The sequence below is a fragment of the Haliotis rubra genome, unplaced genomic scaffold (assembly GCF_003918875.1).
Source record: "Haliotis rubra isolate DU_JTF1 unplaced genomic scaffold, ASM391887v1 Scf260, whole genome shotgun sequence".
NCBI lineage: Eukaryota > Metazoa > Mollusca > Gastropoda > Lepetellida > Haliotidae > Haliotis > Haliotis rubra.
Genome location: NW_025766670.1, coordinates 273,705 through 295,408, shown reverse-complemented (window position 1 = coordinate 295,408; position 21,704 = coordinate 273,705). Strand labels below are relative to the sequence as shown.

Sequence of the window (21,704 nt, the reverse complement as noted above, 5' to 3'; positions counted from 1 at the left end):
AACAAAACCTATGCGACTTTACTTTACTTTTATTCTCAATAGGCCACCAATAAGCGATACCACGAGACGAGAAAGCGATATCATTGCACGAGAATGCGATAGAGCGAGAAAACGAGAAAGCGATAGAGTGAGAAAGCGAGAAAGCGATATTACCAACAATTCAGGGCTGTCTGCGCATGATCGACTACAAACGGAAGCTCAGTCGCCAATCGTAATTTCTCGATAGTATTAAATGGTTTTCAGCCCATGAATGGCGTTGTATGACTTGACGTTTAGAGAATATCTAATACATATGTAGATTTTCCTTTGGCATGCAATTTGCACGTTTGCAATAGTCATATCGTGAAATAACGGAAACGTTCATTTTTTTGATGTGACTAAGGGATTACATATTTTATGACATGACTGGACTCGAATTGTCTTAACCAACTTAATCACACCAACGAATTGAATTATTTCTTTGAATGGGCATTTTAGAAGTTGAGTTGATGAAGAATAATGACAATTATTATGGATATACAACTTCTTTTATTCTGTGGAGGCGATGTTTCGACATAGATTCAAATGTCGTTGTCAAGCAAGTGATACATGACAGACAGACAGACAGACAGACAGGTTTTATTCAGTAATGTAGGCACAGAGGCCCATAGTACAGTTGAATTTTCATTTTAACAAATATTGGTCACGTGACACGAAATTATGGTTTTACATGTGATTTAAGGATGGACATCAAATGTTTTATGAAAATGGCAGCTGATTTAATAGTGTCATCGTTATTAGAATTAAGTATTTTATATATCGTTTGTGGGGCATCATTAAAGCATTTTAGATACTTCTTTCGGCCAGCAGAGAATGCCTCACAGTCTAATAATAAGTGACGTTCGTCTTCAGTTTTACCAGAAGAACAATGAGAACATGATAAATCTTCCAATGTATTTTTATCTTTTCTATAACGCTGTATTTTTAAGGCATGTAGAGAGAGATTCTAAATTTACAAAAATTTCTTAAAAAGGGACTTATCATTAAGGACCCTAATATATTTTTCAGGTCCGAACATCGATTTACATTGTGAATAATGACTTAGAAAACTCGATGAATTTACTGATGCGTGCCAATTCTGAATATATATATCTTTTATTCGTTGCTTAAAAGTTAACAAAAACATTTTTATATCACCAACATCTTGCTTAAACCAAACATAAGAAAACCCGCTTGAAAATAACACATTTCGGACACCAGAAGCCCAAGAATACTTTCCACGTTTGTCTAGGGATAATAATAATTGATAAGCTTTGATAGGGGTAGCGATAATCAGGCATTCTTATAAGTTTAATCCAGTATCTGATAGCTCTCATTTGACTCTCAATATGCATGCTATAGCGGCCTGTATCGCCAAGTACGGCTTTGTTGGAAACAAATTTACCTACAGTAAGAAATCTTTTAAAATATGATGCATGCACATTTTCTATAGCTTCGAAATAGTTTACTCCCCAAATTTCAGATCCATATAACAATATTGGTGCTATTTTAGTGTCAAAAAGTAAGCAAGCTGAGTCAAATGAAATAAACTTATTAGCCTTAAACAGTTTAAAATAGGAAATAATGCCTTCTTAGCTTGTGCTGCAAGGGTTTTAGATGCCATGGACCAATTTAATCGGCTGGAAAATAGAAGACCCAAATATTTATAATATGAAACAACATTAATACTTTTGCCACGGAATAACCATTTTTCATAATGTGCCACTATACCCCCATTTCTAAAGACAACTATGTTAGATTTTTCCATATTCAACTCTAGTCCCCATGTGTCACAAAATGTTTGAAGAATATTTATCTGTCTCTGCAGTCCTTTTACCATGAATGAAAACGTAACAATATCATCTGCAAAGAGAAGCAAAAGTAAATCTTTGATTTGGGGAGTAACAAATATTCCATTATTACACGATTTATACATATCATCTACAAGTTCATTAATAAAGAAGATGAAGAGTACGGGGCTTATTACACAGCCTTGTCGCACACCAACGGAAGTGTTAAACGATTCAGTGTTGCCAGAATTAGTTCTAACACAGGCTGCAACAGAGTCATACATGCTTCTTAAAATATTATACATTTTGCCATGGCATCCTTTGGTATGTAACATAAATAGCAATTTCTTACGGTCAACAAAATCAAAGCCTTTCTTAAAGTCGATGAAAGTGCAATAGAATCTCCCTTTTGGTCTGCAGAGGTACTTTGTACATAATGACTGTAATATAAATAAATTATCAGTTGTACTATAATCGGATCTAAAACCAGCTTGAGCCTCGTCAAGTAGCTCGTTTAGATCAACCCAGGCGCGTAAACGCTTTTCTAATATATTAGCAAATAATTTTCCAGAAATGTTTAGAAGAGATATTCCACGATAGTTGCATGGTTCTGATACACTCCCAGACTTGAATAAAGGATACATGAGTAACACATTGAGAGAATATATACATGAGTTGTTATTACAGTAAATAGGGAATGAGTTGTTTATACAATAAATGAGGTCGATGTACAACGCTTGTATACATAAGAGATTGAGTAAGTTGATTGGAAGCCAGAAGGGTGATATACAATGACTAAATTAGAACTTATAACAAGCCAGGTGGATGTGTATACAATGGATGCTGTTGATGTACATAGTTGAATTGAAACAGATAATGTACACAAGAAATATTATTGATTACTTTATCAAGTGATGGTAGGCATTGGGAAAGTACTATCCTTCATCTCTGTTGAGGGCGGATCCTATCTTCTTGATTTGTACTGCTTCCAAAAGTTAACGAATTTTGTAGTCAGACTGGTTCTTTTCTATGGTTTTCTTTGAATTATGATATTGTGTGACAAATGTGTCGGAAGTGCCAGATGAAAGGGAGGGATCTATGACAAATAAGACGAGTATCTTTTCATGGTGATTTCCACCATGAGTGGCCAGCACTAGGACAATCAACCACATCCAAACTATCATCCTAAAATAAAATCACTGAGTGAGTGTGTAAATTGAAATATATGTTGCCCAAGAGCAATATTGATGATTTAGGTTCATTGTTTTGTGACGCCATATTGTACGCCATCAGTTCAATTCCTACTTAATGGAATGGTGAGTTACACTTACATTTCAAACAAATTGGAACTTGCGTTTCTTTTGCAGCTCAGTTTATTACATATACATCACATTCAGAGAGTTTAGAAGTGTGTGACACTATAAATGATTCGTATGTAGACAATTCTATAATAATTATAATTTTCGCTGTTTGGTTATATGTGGAGGAATTAGAAATGAGGCATGGGAACTTAACCATTTATGTTTAAAATACAGCTGTAGTTTCTTTGAATTAATATAGACGATGAAATTTATTAACTGAAGATCTTCACCTACATGAACCTAAATCGCTCCTACCCAAAGATAGAGGAGACGCACGTGACAGTAAAGCACCTTGGTACCTCAATGTAGGAACAGAACCATTCCACAGTCAATGGTGTAATCTAAGCAAATAAAATGATGCAGTCAAACGTTCGTGTAATCAAAGCTGAAAATTGTACGCAGTTAAACGCTGGTCTAGCCATATTTAGTGAACTTCTTTGAGTGGAATTTAGAAGTTGGTGTGCTGAACAATGGGTAAAGTTATATGGATATACAACTTCTTTATTATAATATAAGCGACATTTTGGTCCGCCAATTTCAATCCTGTTCTGCCATCAAAATATCTATCAAAACCAATCTTTTCCCCCAAGTTTTCTCCTAACAAAAGTTAGATAATAGACATGTTATACCAACAACTGATTTTCTACAATATATTGTTATATTCCGCCGCCATTTTGACTGTATGTAATAATTGATGTGTGTGATATGTACTCTTATACCACCATTGGTGGTCTATTGACAATAAAAGTAAAGTAAAGGCTACAGCTGGACGTGGTCGCATAGGTTTTGAAAAGCTGATTGGTGACACGTGTATCCAATTGACCTTTCGTAACACTTTCGTTTCCAGAGGAGGACTTGAAACTCGTTCAATATATGGAACTATCTACCTGTATCATCTTGTTTATAAGTTGGTCAACTCATGTCAAAACGATTCAAATGGAATGGGAGCAATAGGTGACATTCACTGGGATGCAGACAAATAAACCCTCCTACACATTACAAAACATTTATAATGTACACACTGTGTCGCTCCCGTCCTTCCCTATCCCCAACTAAACTCATCGCAATATGTAACAAAAGCCATAGGTGCAAACACTACTACCTAGTAGTTACTAGAAGAACCCAAATTACTCAGTAACTACCAGACTGGGTATGAAAATATAAACAATGTACCCTGCCTCCCCAGCCCTACTTTTTAACATTTAACCCCTTTTCATCTGTTTAGTAGACTCCTTATTAGCTTATCAGCAACAGTTTAACTGTTCTGCACAATAAGTCACAAAGTACCTTACACTACTTACTTAGTTGAACTTATAGGCAATCAACTTCCCAACCCTCTTACGTCCAACTTCTCAACTCCCAATCTAAACTATATTTATACAGGTGTTTTATGATATAGTGCTTTATTCCCCAAGTAATAATTTTATTACGTTTTTGTTAAACACACCTACCACGTCGGTCGATGAATTATGGCACTGTCTGAAGTCGATAGTTGGGATATGGGGACAGACAGACATATAAGTATATGTACACAGGCCATTCTTGTAGAAGTATGAGAGACTATGGCACATACATTTAGAACAATATCTTTTTCACATAGTAGTAGAAATAAATATGTTTGAAATATGCACACATAAAAGGACCAGATGAAGGCACAGGGTGTATAAAATTCCATCACTGATACAATGAAGTCCGACGTCGAGAGAGAATACAATATAGGATTTTGGCAACGTTAGTTCACATGGGGAGTTGGTTTGGTTTATTGTCTAACACCGCACTCGGCACTGTTCCAGCAATATGACGGCGGTCTGTAAATAATCGAGTCTGGACAAGACAAACCAGTGATCAACATCATGAACATCGATCTACGCAGTTGGGTAACGATGACATGTGTCAACCAAGTCAGCGAGCCTAACCACCCGATCCCGTTAGTCACCTTTTACGTGTGAGATGTAAACATGAGGCGGATGGTCCCTTTAGGTATTGCGATACTCGTGCATCACACACGTGACACGGTGATCCAATCACGTCTGAGTATTGTTAGCGGGTGTGCATCAGTCTCGTCTTGTCTTCTGTCCTGTGCAGTCGTCGTGATGAATGTTTTGTGTGCTGGCCGGCCGCCTTGATTGTTATCCCTTACAACGACAGGCATGAGTTGCTGAAGATCAATCTAACCCGGATATTCACGGGTAACACGGGGAGTAGGCAAATATGTAGCTTTAACCCAAGAAAAAACATTACTCGTAGAATAACTGAAGGAATTTATGGATGTCAACTTCTGTATTTGTGGAACACGATGTTACGGAGTATATTCTTCTTGCTTCATCAGGTGAATGAAGAAACTAGGAAACAGAAACCTATATACGTACATTTGAAACAACAGTGATAAGATAACAAGGGAAGCCAGTTGTTAATTATTGCTAAATTGGTAGGGTGGATGGACAAATGGAAGCCAGGGATTGTTAATCCAGGCATGAATGATGAGATAACAATAGTGGGATTTAACAAGGGAAATGACAAGAAAGAAATGTAAGTCTGGAATTTATCCAGGTCTAATTAGTGATGTAACAATAATGATTGTTATCCTGTTTACAGACTTTTTAAAAGCACTCATGTAGTTCAACGAAAACACACTCGGTTTCTTGAGTTATTGTTGGCTTATTGTTTGGACAAGTTGAAGGATTAATTACAAAAATGCCACAGAATTTAAGAGCATGCATGTTCATTTTGTTTCTATACGACTAAAACAAATGGCGATAAAGCCTTCTGTTGGATTAAATCATACGCAGGCAAGACGTCATGTGCAGACAGCTCAAGATTATGGGAAGTATCGCTTTCTCGCTCTATCGCTTTCTCGCTTTCTTGCTTTCTCGCTCTCTCGCTTTATTGCTCTATCACTTTCTCGCTCCATAGCTTTCTCGCTCTATCGTTTTCTCGCTCTATCGCTTTCTCACTATATCGCTTTCTTGCTTTCTTGCCCTATCGCTTTCTCGCTGTATCGCTTTCTCGCGCAATGATATCGCTTTCTCGTCTCGAGTTATCGCTTTCTCGTCTCGTGATATCGCTTTCTCGCCTCCGAATTTTAAGGCGAGAAAGCGATGACCCTAATCAGCCACCATAGAATAGTACATACGATATCAGTAACCAAACTGTATGCATTAAAGTGAAAACAGAAATGTAGGCCCAGTTATTTTTCTGTCTACAGAGATGGGCCCATATTTTGAAGAAAATAGGTAAAATTAAAAATCTTGGTATCTAAAAAATGTGTTGACTGTAGTTATGCAACAGAATGAAAAACGACCTCGCAAACAAAACTGTAGGCATTAAAGTAAATAGAAATGTGGGCCCACTTTTTAAAATTTGTGTTCATCGATATTTCGAGTTGGCCCACCTTTTAGAATTAGACTGGTTAAATATACTCGTCTTATCTTTTAAAAATTACATTTGAAAAACATTGTAAGGGATAAAAAACGAAGAAATGCGTAAAGATTATATTCATTCAAAACAAAAAGACGTTGCATTTTATTTTACCCAATCATGTGCAATGCCCAGAGCAGCTGTCACTTGGTAAGTGACAGCAGTAGCAATTATATATATCGCCTCATGTGTTTCAGTTTTTCAGTGAAATCATTCACTTATCGTCAGTGATAAAAATGCAGTTCAATCGAAATTCTGTTTTAATTTGAAAGCAACAAAGAGTCAAGCGTCTGTCGTGATTAGATTATCATTATAATTGGGTGTTATTGCATTGATGGGAAGTTTAACATATTTCACGCTGAAGCTGACAAGACTCTTCAGCCATATATACATGTTCAGTTAACGCAATATGCTCGAAACACTTCCACGTCCCATTATGATTACGACACGATAATATTGCCGTAGAAAGCGCCAAGTAGAAATTCGGTGATTAGCATATGACGCCTATCGATGACATCAATGTCAAACTCTTTATCCTTACTTAGGTATTTATATACACTTGCATCATTGTATTTATGGAGGTATAATGACTGTTGTGGATGATCTCGCCTTGATGAAAACTACCAAACCAGGTGTCGTTCAAGTCCCAAAGAACGTCGGTATCCCTCATAATTACATTATCAAACGAGTGGAGAGTTACTGAATTATGGGGAATTCCTATATTTCCAAACATGATAACACTTATCTTCCCTTTTCGACGGTTCCATCATATGGCATTTGAAAAAGAATGATGTGACGAATCACCAAAACGAACCATTACATGTGTAGTTACATACGGGCGGTTACTAGTATGTAACATTGTGGTTATAGCGTTCGCTTGTGACCCTGAGGACATGTGTGACGCCCATTTCCGGTGTCCCACGCCGCGATATTGCTAGTGTAGAGCTAAAGGCGGCATAAAACTAAACTCACTCACTCACTCGTCGTCGTTACATAGATTGTTCTATTTACCAGAATATATCACATAGCTAGAAACTGCCGTGTGTGCCATCGTGAAATGAAACTGCATCGCCTCAAGAGGTAATTCCCTTCTTCACCGGCTCATCTAGTCCCCTTAAGATCTGAGTTTCATTTTAGTTCCATTTTTACTTGTGGTACATTTTGTCGCGTTTGCAAAACCAAGCGAGGTAACCCCGAATGATGCTTGGGACGGATGACGTCGGTACTCGGGACTATATAGTCTGAATGGATTGTTTTGTTATGATTCATGTAGCTGAAGTTATGTTTGTATCAACAAATATAACTACAGTCCTAAGATGAACGGAAAGGTCGATGTGTACAGGATCTTGTTTACTTTATTCTTCCATACATGCTAAAAGAAACTTGGAGCCAATGCAAGGACGCAAAGATGAGTAATTAATTCTGCAAGGATTCTGGAAACTAAAACAGTCAACCTGAATCTGCTTAGTTCATTAGTATCTTACAGATAGGGCGGTACATGTTTACCTTTTAGTTAACACCGGGTGTCATCGGTGGTACACACTGACCCATTTTGTGAAAAGACCTGGTGCTCTTTCGGGAAGTTTTCCTTTCACACGAAACAAAATCGGTTTCTGTGGAAAGTCAAAGCATGGTGTTCTTATGTACGGACATCATATATTCACATGAGATGGATGTTATTGTCGAAATCCAAATACAACCACTCAGTCTAGTCTTTACATAATATAACCCCAAACTGGAAAATCCTACTTTTTAATAGTTTATTTAAATGACAAACAAGAGGTTTGTAGAAATATAAATAAAAGTAATGTAATGAAGTCTACCATAATTGCTTGTACTGAAGTAAAATCACATTCGTGATTAAGTAAGTGCATGTTCCGATTCAGTGACAAAATCCAGAAAAGCTCAAAGGTATTTTCTCCATAATTCTTAAACACAAGTTGTAAAGCCAGTGGTTTGAACATAATAAGTGCAATGTAGGAAGGAGAACCAAGTTTTATGGATACACAACTTCTTTATAGCAATGCGTGCGACGTTTCGTTGTAGGTACTAACACCGTTATCAAGCAAGCTGTAACATGGAGAATATATACATGCCTGCATAACTGCAATTGACAAGGTTGATATCCATTGGATTACTAATTAGTGAGTAGGTTGATGTACAGAGTGATAGTGATTAAAACAATATGCAGAATGAGTTTATACAATAGAGGAGTTGATGTACACTGAGATGGTAATGGTGAGTTGAAGAGGGTAGGTGGATGTACACATTGATTGGTTGTGATTACAATACACAAAAGGGGGGTAGAAGCCAATTGGACGAGGTATGGGTGGATTCCTGGTGATCTTTAATTAGGTGGTGACAGGCTGAGGAGAAAAAATAACCTTGATCCCGGTTCATGGTGGGCTTGAAGCGTTGGATTTTTGTCTTTAAGAAGTTTCCTAATTCTTGTAGTCTGATCGGTTAGTTTCTAGGATGTGGATGTTGTCCCAAAGTTGGGGATGAGTTGCTGGTCTTCTAAAATGCCTCTCAAAGAAGTGCAATGTAGGATGTTGATTAATACCCACCTTCGACTGACAACACCCAAATACTAAAGAATAATGCAAGGCGCCCTTTTCTCAAGATAATGATTGTTTAGTCTCAACCTATGACCAACTCTTCTTTTGGACTATGTACAGCGTATACATGACTAGCAGCCAAACTATGTAATTATTATTTGTTTTTGTAAGGGAGAGGTGTTCATATAAGCTTACAGCTTGTTCATCGATCCCTATTCAATTTAATTTGAATAAAAATATGTTTAGACCACAGAAGGCATCTGTGTTTGTGATTTTTGTAATTAACAACTGAGTGTATAGACGATGAATCTTCGCACACGAGAGAACACAAATTGGAAGCGCATACACGAAGGATCACCAATACAATCTACGCCCCGATCGCGATCAAGATCAACTCTACATGGACTGTTTCAAGTTTAACGTTTGATCACTCGTCGTAGACACAAAGAGGTAAGAAATCTGACTCTGGGCGATTTCAGTTGAGTAAATGTACTTAAAACATCAAAGGTTGCGATGTTTTCATGCTAAATTGGGATGCCCCTTTCCAATCACTGTCGGCACAGTAGATGTATTTACTATCTAAACATTCTGCAATCCGATTATCAGCTATGGGATGCCCACTTCCAATCACTGTCGGCACAGTAGATGTATTTGGTTTAAACATATTTTTATTTCGTCAAAGAAACCTGGATAGGCGAACAAGCCTAGTGGTTTATTGATTATCTTATAACAAACAAGTTTTCCCCATAAGATTTTAGTTGGTGCCGTTTTCGCCATAAGATTTGCCTTTTTAGCCTGAAGCCTTTTAATTGAATTAAGGGTGTATCAAATAAATCAATCCATTTTCAGTCCATAATATTACACCAAGATATCCCCAAATTTGCTTGCGAATCATATATGCATCATTGACCCTTGATTGCGACACTCACATTCAATGATACTATAAAGTTGGTATTCGCGTAATCGAGATACCAAACAATAATAATAATAACAAGGCTTTTCTGTAAATGAAAATGATTAAAGGTGTTGTTATTACCAAAAAATGAGCGTTATTGGTGAATATAGATAAACGGATTTCACAAAGTATTATTCTGTCCTCATTGAATTGATCGGAGTAATACTGCTGAAACATCATGCATAGCATAACCTTCAAGTCATCAAATGGATAACAATAACAGGGTCTCATTTAAATCAGAGCGCATATACCGATAAATTGTCCATGGGAAAGACAATCAAAGTTGATGCTATGGAAACACAGAAAATGTTTAAAGCATGTGTTGTTTTCTTAATGTTTAAATAAAACATCTGTGGTTTTCTTAAGCTACCTATACGTAGAAATTATCATAACAACACCACTCCTCTTGTTTGTTCACTACAACTAACTTTGACTACATCAGACAATTATGACCTGAATAACACATCAACAATATTAAGACCAAGAACAACATCAATTCGGTAAGTCAATGTCTTATTCCGCTGACTGCATTTGCATGTCATCACACGTGAGAGCATGTTTTGTCCTGTGTTTTGTCAGTCAAATGTGATATAGTCAGAATGGGAGTGAACAATACATCGAAATGGGCGTAAATTAAGACAGAACAGGTGGTCATTGAAGCAATTGTTTTCATCACCGTAACAAAACAGAATCAATTACGTGAATACGGTTCCGCACAAAAGCGGAATTAACGGCGGTATTTGTCTTAATTTGGTTGACTGAAGTTCGTTGTATTCATTGTTTGTCAGGTGGTTGATTTTTTAAATAGATAGAAGAGCAATTACAGATCCATATAATACACTTTGGAATGAGTTAGCACTGTGTAGTGTTGTTTTTACTTTGAGTAAAGTCAATCAACTCGTCGATTTGAAAACGTCTTGTGGTAAATGTATAAGGAGTGTGTGTTAATTAGAAGGTAAAGCTACTCTGTTTTCAATTTTGCGGTCCTTTATCGTTGATCTAAGATGTTCAATTTAAATGTTCGGTTTTTAGATTACATTTAGCGGTCTTGTATCAACGATAAAGGACCGCAAAATTGAAAACAGAGTAGCTTTATCTTCATTCTAGCACGACAGATAAGCGTTTTAAAACCGCACTCTTTGGAGCGCAAGAACACTTGGCGTGAAGTGGCCTTTTTGCTGGAAATTGCTTGGAATCGTCCAGTTGAGGGACAGGTTGTGTAATGAACAAAATAAGACATTTTCAACAACACAATTTGCTTTATTTCAGGAACCAGTATGGTTCCAGTATGTAACAAGTATGTAACCAGTATGTAACAAGTAGCATAAATAGATCACAAAATATACAGTTTATACTGTGAGCAACTACAGTTATTTGATTTTCTCAAGTGAATTATTCACCTCCCCTTCTGTATCATAATCGACTCGAAGTTATGAACTTGCAAAGTTTAGTCGCTGCTAACTTTATTCATGGAAGTAATTGTTAATAACGACGCTACTATTCCCAATCTGGATAAGACCCGACATACCAGCTTTTATGTGGGAAATCTGGACAGTGGAAGTGGAAGTTGAAGGACTGGGCATTACGGCGGGGACGGAAGCGGACAGGTTAGGAAATGTGTTGTTGACGTCATGTCCGCTAGACCCAGTTTGAAGTATGGCGGAACACTGCCGCTTTTGCGCTGCTGACGAATCAGTGTTATATGAGGACAGACTCTGGCAGTTTTTGTGCCCAGTAATCTTGACTATTTCCCTTGCTTCCACCCCAGCATGTGAAAGCAGTGTAACGGTTGTGGATCTAACAGTGATTTGTGTAGACCCGACTCAACTCGCAACTGGTCGAGATCCGTTTCATCATCGTTTTCAGTGTGTTGTGACCGAGGGGCTTACTTGTGTACCAAACTTCATCATTCTCACACACATTCTTACGAGGCTGCTGAAAGAGGGCTTCATTTTCTGGATTTAACTTGGACAAGTACTTTCGAAAGGATACAACAGGACAGAGGGGAGTTCCTGTCGCGTATATACGTGGCTTTGTGTACTCGGAATCGCCGACGCCCCCAGGATGATTTTTCGTGCATTCGCTATGTGTCGTGGATACGAGTTCACAGCCAACATCGTCTGTTTCGACAACAAAGGAATGAACAGACAACTCCCTCTGGTTCTCACAGCCCCTTCGTCCAAACCCCAGGGTCAAATCTAACCACACTTTGTTTTGAAGGTCTACAGGGTTTTCCAAATTTTGTTTGTTTCTAATTTTAGCTAAATCACCATCTGAAATGGCATTGTGATGTGCTGGATTATCAAGACCTAACTGCTTTAGTTTTTCTAAACATTGCTGAAAAAACGGCGTTTGCCGAGTGAAATTCTTTGTCTTGAAGAATGTTAATGTTCATGTTAAATGGTGGCTGTCTAAGATGTCTGTGGATCGCTCACGGATCCCCACATACGATGACGTGGCATAATAATTCCTGTAGGAAGTTCGGACGAAATTGTAGCCACTCTGGAAATATAGTTTAATAAAACAAATTGATTTATGTGCGCTTCAATGTTTTAATATCATTTTGTTTAAAGGTAAGTAGCAACTTTATCTTACATGTTCAAGATGATTTACATCACCCTCGTTTATCATAGGATATGTTAGGCCAAATCTTGATAATTTTGTTCCAACAATATGTTCCAGATCATTGTCGGCACTCTTTTGAAACGCTTGGTAGCAGGTTCGTTTTTGATATCTAAAACAGTAAAATGGTAAATTTGAGGAAACATTGCGTACATTACAAGAGATAAATTTAGGAATATTTTCAGTCCATTTTTTTCTTTCCTTTTTATACGAATAGACATACACCTAGCGTTCGAGTTGACGCCTGCTGACTTTTAAATTTAAGAAATGTGAAACGAATTATCGCTATTTGTAGAATTTTCCACCTTCAAAGTTTCTTCATTTGCGTTAGGCTCCAGAAATTCTTCGTCGAACCATTCCCTTTTCAGTTCAAAAATATCAAAGATGCTGCCGAGGTAGAAGTCTCCGATGTCAGACATGTTTGTTTACAAACAAAAAGGTCAACGAGTTGATTGTATTCATACGGGGTCAATCAGTCACTTTAATTAACGGTCCTTAAACTGTCATTTAAGTACGGTTTTGATGAGCTCTCAGCCAATCAGAATCGAGTATCACACATTGTCGTGCTAGAATACATATTCTCCCCTGTTCAGCCGTCATCCGACACTAGTACCACCAACCCGAGATCTCAGATAGTCAAGGAGAGACCTTTTCACGTGACGTTGGGCTGTCGTTTCAGTCAAGACTGAATACCCGACTGATACCCGGGGTAGATGTAGAACGTCTGTGTCTTCCACCCCACTGGTGGTATAACATAGACAAACACGGCGAAGGCACATGTGTTGTGTTTCCGGTCAGAGCGAAACCCTGACTGACACAAAGGACTAAATACACTGTGTATGACGGCCGAGTCACCAAGATAAGCATCCCTGTGGAGACAGTTGTGTTTCAGGCTCGCACACGAATTTGCACCTTGGACTTGATCAATCATTAAACAATAATCATTCCGATATATGTACAATGTTTTGAACATTCACTGTGTTGAATTGTTTGTTTCTTTGCCATTTTCATAATACTTTCAAGTTCTTGAAATATACACAATTTCAGACAACCTGAGTAACTTACAATTGAGTAAGTTCAAGGACTCTGTTTCTCTGAAAGGTGAACCAAGCCCATGTATCAACTCGAAATACCTTAAGAAAGATGATAAATTTACAGTGTCTTTGCAAATGACAAATCTCTTCCTTAAAAACTTAAACAAAGCAAAACTCTCAGCTTGCTTCCATCAAGATTCACCTGAATGATAGACTAGAAAACAGGCTAGCTACCCAATGTGGAATTGTTTGTCGCAAACTGAAGAAAATGAAAGGGGGGAAACAGAAAATCAAATGCGAGAAAGACATACACCATGGCCGTGTTTGAAAGGAGAGTTAGAGAAATGCTCTGAAATGAATAATGATGAACGTGTGTCACAATTTGACTCGAACAGAGTGGAAGTGGAAGCTCAGTGTGAGGAAATATGGTGCTCCTTAGCTGAGTGAGTGAGTGAGTTAATATTTAACGTCACATCGGCAATATTTCAGCCATATAGTGACGAGAAATGTTTTATACGAATAATAGATTAAAGTTGCTAAAGAATCAGTCAGCGAAGGACTGTAAAATAACTAGAGTATCACAGATGGAGTCTAAAACTAGCATGAACATGTAAAACTATTTTATTTACGAAGACAATACAATATAAAAACAGGCTGTAGATTGCTACCGACTGAAGGTAGATCACCATACTAGGGACCATGGGGACTTACAATACATTTGCTTCCTGCATGGACCCTAGCTGGATTTACACCATCCCTTCAGCCGTCAGCAAGTTTAGACAAATTAGCCATAAGTTAAAATAACACATATTCTACGATTAAAACTAATGGTGTGTTTAAATTTAGTTTGAATGTTTTGGGACTTACGTACCCCCTCAGGAGGACAATAATTTTACAGTGCTTCAACCCCCTGTGAGGATACAGCCACTAACAATCTCAGCTGCTCAATTAAACTACCAAATATAAAATATTTATCTATTTACAATTCATTCAACAAATCTAATTCTTTTAAAAAAGCAATAACTAAATGTGAACTGATATTATTAAAAAGATCCTTCATCGTTCGTGATTTGAAATAGATATCCCTTGTGATGGAATACTTAACACAGTCAAGCAAGACATGCTTGACCGTGATTCGTTCATCACAAGGGATACAAAACGGAGGATCGTCGCCTTTCAATAAATATTCATGAGTATATCTGGTATGGCCAATGCGACATCGTCGCATAATGACCTCTTCAAATCTGGACTGACAACCCAAGTAGGTGTAACCAATGTAGGGTTTTATTGCATGTAATTTATTAATACCTACTTGGGTGTCCCATTTCTTTTGCATTAGATCGCGGATGTATGTTCTAATGCTGGCTTTATAATCAGAGTATTGGATAAGAAGTGGTGTCACAGATTTGTTGAGGGCTGCCTTAGCAGCAATATCAGCCATCGTGTTCCCAGAAATGCCAACGTGGCTGGGTAACCAACAAAAGACGATGTCGCATTGGCCAGTAGCAAGTTCATTGTACAATTCAATAATTTCTAATAAAAGTGGATGTTTGCAAGAAATATTTTTAATAGCCTGAAGACACGAAAGAGAATCTGAAAAGATGATATATTGTTTATATTTACGGTGTTTATTAATATATTTAAGAGCTGTTAAGATGGCGTTTGCTTCTGCTGTAAATATAGAGCTGTTATCCGGTATTCTAGAAGATATTGTTCGGGATCCAATGACAGTGTCACATGCCACTGCGCCACCATCCTTGGACCCATCTGTAAATAAGGATTTGTATGTAATATATTTTTTCTTTATTGACTAAATTCTTGTTTATACTGTAATTCATTTGTTTCTGATTTTTTAAATGTAGTTAATGTTAGGTCAACTTGTGGCCTAACCAATTGCCAAGGCGGAGAAGAAAGAAAACGGGAAGGAGCTATATGTTCTAGCTCAATGCCAGCAGCAGAAAGGAAAGGTTTCACTCTTATACCAAGAGGCGGAACAAGAGAAGGCTTCTTGTTATACAGATCTTCATAGAGTGGATTAAAGACACAGTTATATGCAGGGTTTGACTCATTGGAATAAAGTTTTGTAATATACTGTAAAGTTAATTTTATACGGCGTTGTGTAAGAGAAGGCTCATCAGCCTCGACGTAGAGACTGTCAACAGGAGAAGTTCGAAAGGACCCAAGACAAAGTCTCAGACCTTGGTGGTGGATAGAATCTAATAGTTTTAAGTTGCTTTTACAGGCTCCACCATATACGATGGAGCCATAATCAAGCTTCGAGCGGACAAGTGATCTATACAGGTGTAGGAGGGTAGTTTGGTCGCCTCCCCACTTTGAATTAGAAACGACTTTCAACAAATCGAGTGCCTTCAGGCATTTAGTTTTAAGGGATTTGATATGCGGAAGGAAAGTCAAATGGGAGTCGAAAATTAGACCCAAGAACTTGGCCTCCTTGACAACTTTAATGGGAATACCATTTAAAAATAGTTCTGGGTCCTTATGAGGCTTATATTTCCTACAAAAGTGTATACAATTAGTTTTTGACTTAGAAAATTTAAAGCCATTTTCAAGACACCATTTATTTATTTTATTTAAACACAACTGCAGTTGTCGTTCAATAGTGTGCATATTTTTACCGCGACAAGAGATATTAAAATCATCCACAAATAATGATCCATCAAATAAATCATTTAAAACTTTTGATAAACTATTTATCTTTATACTAAACAATGTGACAGACAAAATACTGCCTTGCGGCACACCCTCATTCTGATTATAATGATCAGACAGGGTTGAACCCACTCGGACTTGAAATTGCCTGTCTTTTAAAAACTGTGATATAAAAAGAGGCAAACGACCTCTCAAACCAAAATCATGTAAATCCTTCAAAATGCCATGCTTCCAAGTCGTATCATAAGCTTTCTCAAGATCAAAGAAAATTGATACAGCATGTTGTTTATTTACTATAGCATTTTTAACAAAGGATTCTAGTCGTACCAGATGATCAATGGTACTACGGTTTTTCCTGAAACCACATTGAATATTAGTTATAAGGTTATTGGTTTCAAGATACCATGTCAGTCTATTATTTACCATTCGTTCCATGGTTTTACAGACACAACTCGTTAAAGAGATTGGTCTGTAATTTGATGGATCAGTATGATCCCGGCCGGGTTTTGGAATGGGGACGACAATGGCATTACGCCATGAAGTTGGGAAATTCCCTGAAGTCCATATTGAATCAAAAATATTTAGCAATGTTTCCAAACATGGTTCGGGCAAATGCTTCAAGAGCTGATAGTGGATATCGTCTGCCCCTGATGCTGTATCATGAGCTTGCTCAAGGGCGGTATGTAGTTCATGTAGTGAAAATAATTCATTATAATCTTCACCATTGTCTGAGTTAAAATGTAACCTGGTCTTCCTGTTGTTTCTGAAAGTTTTGAAACTCAGGGACATAATTGGATGAAGATGAGTGCTTGGCGAGAGTTTCACCAAGTTTATTGGCAATGTCAGTTTTATCAGTTAATAAATTATCACCATCCTTCAGATGGTGAACAGTAGATTTAGAACCTTTGCCCTTTATTCTCTGAATCATGTTCCACACCTTTGACATAGGTGTGCGTGAATTAATTTTAGAAACATATTTCCTCCAAGACTGACGCTTATTCTGTTTAAACGTACGTCGAGCCTTGGCATTTAACATTTTAACTTTATTTAAATTATGGACAGTAGGATGTCGCCGAAAATATTTTTCAGCTTTCTTCCTGCTCTTTCTGGCCTGTTTACATTCATTATCAAACCATGGCTTACGAATATGTGGAACTGCAGAGGACTTAGGTATAGTTTGGTCAGCAATGTCATTGAGTAAATCGGAGAACAACTGTCTCGGATCTTCACTGGTCGCAAATACATCATGTTTTAAGTGATCAGCACACAATGTCTCATATAATGACCAATCAGCCCTGGCAAAGTTCCTTCTGGATAAAGGAGGATCATCACCAGGGCCGATTGTTTTGAGAATGGTGGGGAAGTGATCACTCCCACATAGGTCATCATGGACCATCCATTCAAATTCATTATACAAGATGGAGTCAGCAAGTGACAAATCCAGGGAAGAATATGTTCCCGTAGTTGGATGTAAATATGTGCTTGTATCGTCGTTAAATATACATAGGTTATTATCTGAAATGAATTCTTCAAGGAGTTTACCTTTATTATTTGTATGGGTACTTCCCCAAAGCGGGTTGTGTCCATTAAGATCGCCCATGAGTAGACACGGCTTCGGAAGTTGATCATACAGGTTTTGAAGATCAGACTGTTGAATAGTGGAAGAAGGAGGGATATACAAACTACACAGTGTCAACGCAATGTGTAAAGTCAGACGAACCGCTACAGCCTGAAGATTGGTATTAAGAGGGACAGAGCTATGGATAATACCCTGTCTTACCAAAATACAAGCACCTCCAGTTGCTTTATCACCTTGAGGAGAGAAACAGTGATAACCACTATATTGTCGTAAATTAAAAGAGTCTGTAGTTTTTATATATGTCTCCTGAAGACATAACGCTGACGGTCGAAAGTCCTGTATCAGTAATTGTACTTCATTGAAATTATTTTTCAGACCTCTGCAATTCCACTGAATGAAAGAGGTATGACTCATGTTGATGGTGGAAGTACTGGGGATCTACTTTTCCCAGTCCGAGGCGACTTACTTCTGTCGCGTGCACGAGGATGAGGGGAGACATCCATTTCTTCCAGTATCTGGAATTTGTTGAAAATTTGTACAGGGTCTCGTGAACCCTTTTGTAATCGATCAGATTTTTGGGTGTAATCTACTTTCTGGCTTGCATTTTCACAATAGGAGATGAAACTATTGATGGTGGATCAGTCTGTGACTGTGATGTCTCTTTTTCTAGTAGTAGATGGTTTGATGACAGTGTACTTTTCGTGTTTTACCCACGTGATATAAGTCTGACAGTCAACAGACTTGACGTTTTTAGAAAGAGGGTGTGTGACAGCTGCTGAGTATGATATACCTGTCGATGACGGGGCTGCATTGAATAAAAGCTTTGCTTCCTGGTATATATATTCTTTGTACTTTAAGTTTGACTATTTCATACTCGTTTCCAGATAGGACAAGACTTGGATGAAGACATGTGTTCTCCATGGCAGTTCACACATTTTGGAGATGTGAGACAATCAGATCCGTCATGTGCAGCTTCACCACACCGGTAGCAAGTGATGGGATTCCTGCAAGATTGGGCACCATGGCCAAACTTTTGACACTTGTAACACCGAAGTGGATTCGGTATGTACTGTTCCACTTCGATGAGACAATATCCAGCTTTGATACATTTTGGATGTTTGGGTTGAGAAAAAGAAAGCAAGTACGTGTTTGTTTTTATAATTTCACCATTTCTCTTGGCTGTGAAACGTTTCACATTCGTGACACCTTGACTTTGAAGTTCGGTTTCTATGTCAGCCTCACTCATATCATAGAGCCATCGGTCCCTATCTCTAATGATGCCTTTGCTGCTGTTTAGTGATTTGTGAGGAGAAACTGTGACGTCAACATTGGCTAGGTGTCTTGTTGCTAGAAGAGTGGCAGATTGCTTTGCGGTTTTACATTCGATCAAAAGGAAGCCGGATCTGATCTTTTTGACAGTTTGAACATCCCCAACAATTCCATAAATTGCTTTGGATGTTGCAAAAGGATTTAATTTAAGAGGTCCACCATCAGTAGACGAAACTACTAGAAATCTGCTCCAATTATCAGGAGGTTTGTTTGTGGAATTGTCCTCATCAGAGAATGAGCATTCATCTAATGCACGTTTATGTTTTTTTGGTTGAGCCATGGTTAATTTGAGAAGGTTCACCATCCCAGCTCCCCACCCACCACGGAGTATCACAAGGACAATGCTATAAACCAGTGGGTCGCCGACTGGCAGCACCAAGGATACTGAGATGGTATACTCCAGCAGAAGACTAATTGAAAATTAATCAAACCACCAGATTGGCCCATGAGCCATCGCCTTCTGGGCATAAGGCTCTAGGCATTTTAAATAGGATATATTTCAAAATCAATTTAATATTTTACAAACAAAAAGAGCCAAGACCTAAAGTCAAAAATGTGTTCATAATATAATTTGTGCAAATACAAGTAATGCACAGGGCTCGACATGACCAGCCGATTGGTTGAACCGGGCCAATTCAACCACCCGTCTAGGTGAAGTAAGGGTCGAAGTGGTGTATTGGGCAAAGGAACGCTGTTCCTGGAGCCCTTGCCCTCAACCACCAGAATCCCGTCCTCCACCGACACAGGGGCGCAACCCACGGCAAACGGGTTGGTGGACCTAATATCCCCCCGGGTCCACAACGGGGGGTTGAAGGGCGCTTAGCGTTACCCAACACCCACCACGAGGAGGTGGCCCTTCATGGGTGCCGCTCCTTAGCTGAAGACTCTGTAAATACCCCAGTGGATAGTGATAGTCTTACCCAGCAACAGTCTAGACGACGACTCACACATATTCGGGAGAAGTCTGAGAAAACACTGAAGTTTTTGAAAGAATACGGGTTAACACCCAAACGGCTAACACTGTCAAATGGTAATGTTGTGGATATTACCATTTCATATGGCATAAGTAGCTACTCAAAGCTACCAGAAGCTGAGAAGGAGACGCTTCGCTCCTTAGTTGTTTTGCTGGACAGGTTTGTAGTGAGGTCTTCAGCATATCACGAAATTACTCAACTGTTTCCAACACTTCCACGAACTCATTCGGTTATTAGCATGAAGAATGACATGACATCTACTACAGAAGTGAAGCGAGTTCCAGGTAATGTGCCAGAGGCCATGCTAAGCTTCAGGCATGAACTGCAGAAGAAGGTTGCACAGAAGCTAAAATGCGATCCTGATCTGAAGCGCGTCAAGGTCCAGCTGACAGGCGATGGCACCCAAGTGAGCAGGATAACAAACTTTGTTGTTGTATCGTTTCCAGCTGGTGGGCAGTGAAGAGACGATAGCCTCGTTAACTCTGAGCACATTAGCTATCGTGAACTGTAAAGAGCACTACGGATAAATGATGTCATTAAGGCTGGATGTATTTCTGTTGGTGAACATTCTATTGCAACAGATGTTGTTTTTTGTTCTGACATGAAAATGATATTAACCATGTTGGGCTTAGGAAGCGCAACAGGACATTATGTATGCCCTTTATGTCTCGTGCTCAAGGATAACAGGCACGACACATCTTTGCCGATGGAATATTATTCTAAGGGAGAAATGAAAAGGACTCTTCAAACGATCCAGCAACATGTGGATAAAATTATTTATGGCGCCCAGCATTACCCGCTGCTGGACATTCCAGTGGAGACTTATGTAATTGATGAGCTCCATCTTCTTCTCAGAGTAACAGATGTCCTTGAGAGAAATCTCATGAATGAGGCAATCAGGCTGGATGAGTCCCTGTCGTTTCATAAGAAACCCAAGAGACACCTAGACGACCTGATACGCTGTATCTGCAGTTGTAGGGTACCGTTCAAGGTATGGGAAGACAAGGACTCCAAGATGCTAAAATGGACAACCCTGTCAGGTCGTGACAAGAAAACACTTCTCACTAAACTACCAGGACGACTTGATGGGATCCTTGGTTCCGAGATTGAATCTACAGTATGTACACTGTGTACACTGTTTGGCAAATTCCATTACCTCATCACTTCTGACGATGCATGCTTATCTGGCCATGCAGAGTTCGAAACTGCCAAGTCCTGGATCGAGACTTTTCTCTCCTTGGCTCCTCAATCTGGCGGGTATCAGAGGAGGAATATTACCCCCTACATACACTGCATGGTCTACCACGTTCCTAACATGATTAACAGGTTTGGATCCCTAAGGCAATTCAGCTGCCAAGTTGTGGAGAAAACAAATGATGAAATAAAAAATATATATT

The 21,704-nt window shown here is 38.5% G+C and overlaps 2 protein-coding genes across 2 annotated transcripts in view; both read left to right on the top strand.

The window, feature by feature from the left end:
- The window catches only part of LOC124280109 (mitofusin-2-like), a 357,012-nt gene that overhangs the window by 186,508 nt on the left and 148,800 nt on the right, over window positions 1-21,704 (top strand). The gene's annotated exons all lie outside the window — the stretch shown is intronic.
- LOC124280121 lies at window positions 13,934-20,824 on the top strand. Its single transcript, XM_046716012.1, has 2 exons — window positions 13,934-14,189; window positions 20,206-20,824. The coding sequence occupies exons 1-2, from the start codon at window positions 13,993-13,995 to the stop codon at window positions 20,765-20,767; spliced, it is 759 nt and encodes a 252-aa protein (XP_046571968.1). The 5' UTR covers window positions 13,934-13,992; the 3' UTR covers window positions 20,768-20,824.

What these genes read in the sequence shown, in the direction of transcription:
- LOC124280121 (XM_046716012.1), top strand. Translation starts at nt 13,993, where the DNA reads ATGTGGAATTGTTTGTCGCAAACTGAAGAAAATGAAAGGGGGGAAACA. An exon ending in TGTGAGGAAATATGGTGCTC is followed by an intron (nt 14,190 to 20,205) that starts CTTAGCTGAGTG and finishes TGGGTGCCGCTC; the next exon opens with CTTAGCTGAAGACTCTGTAA.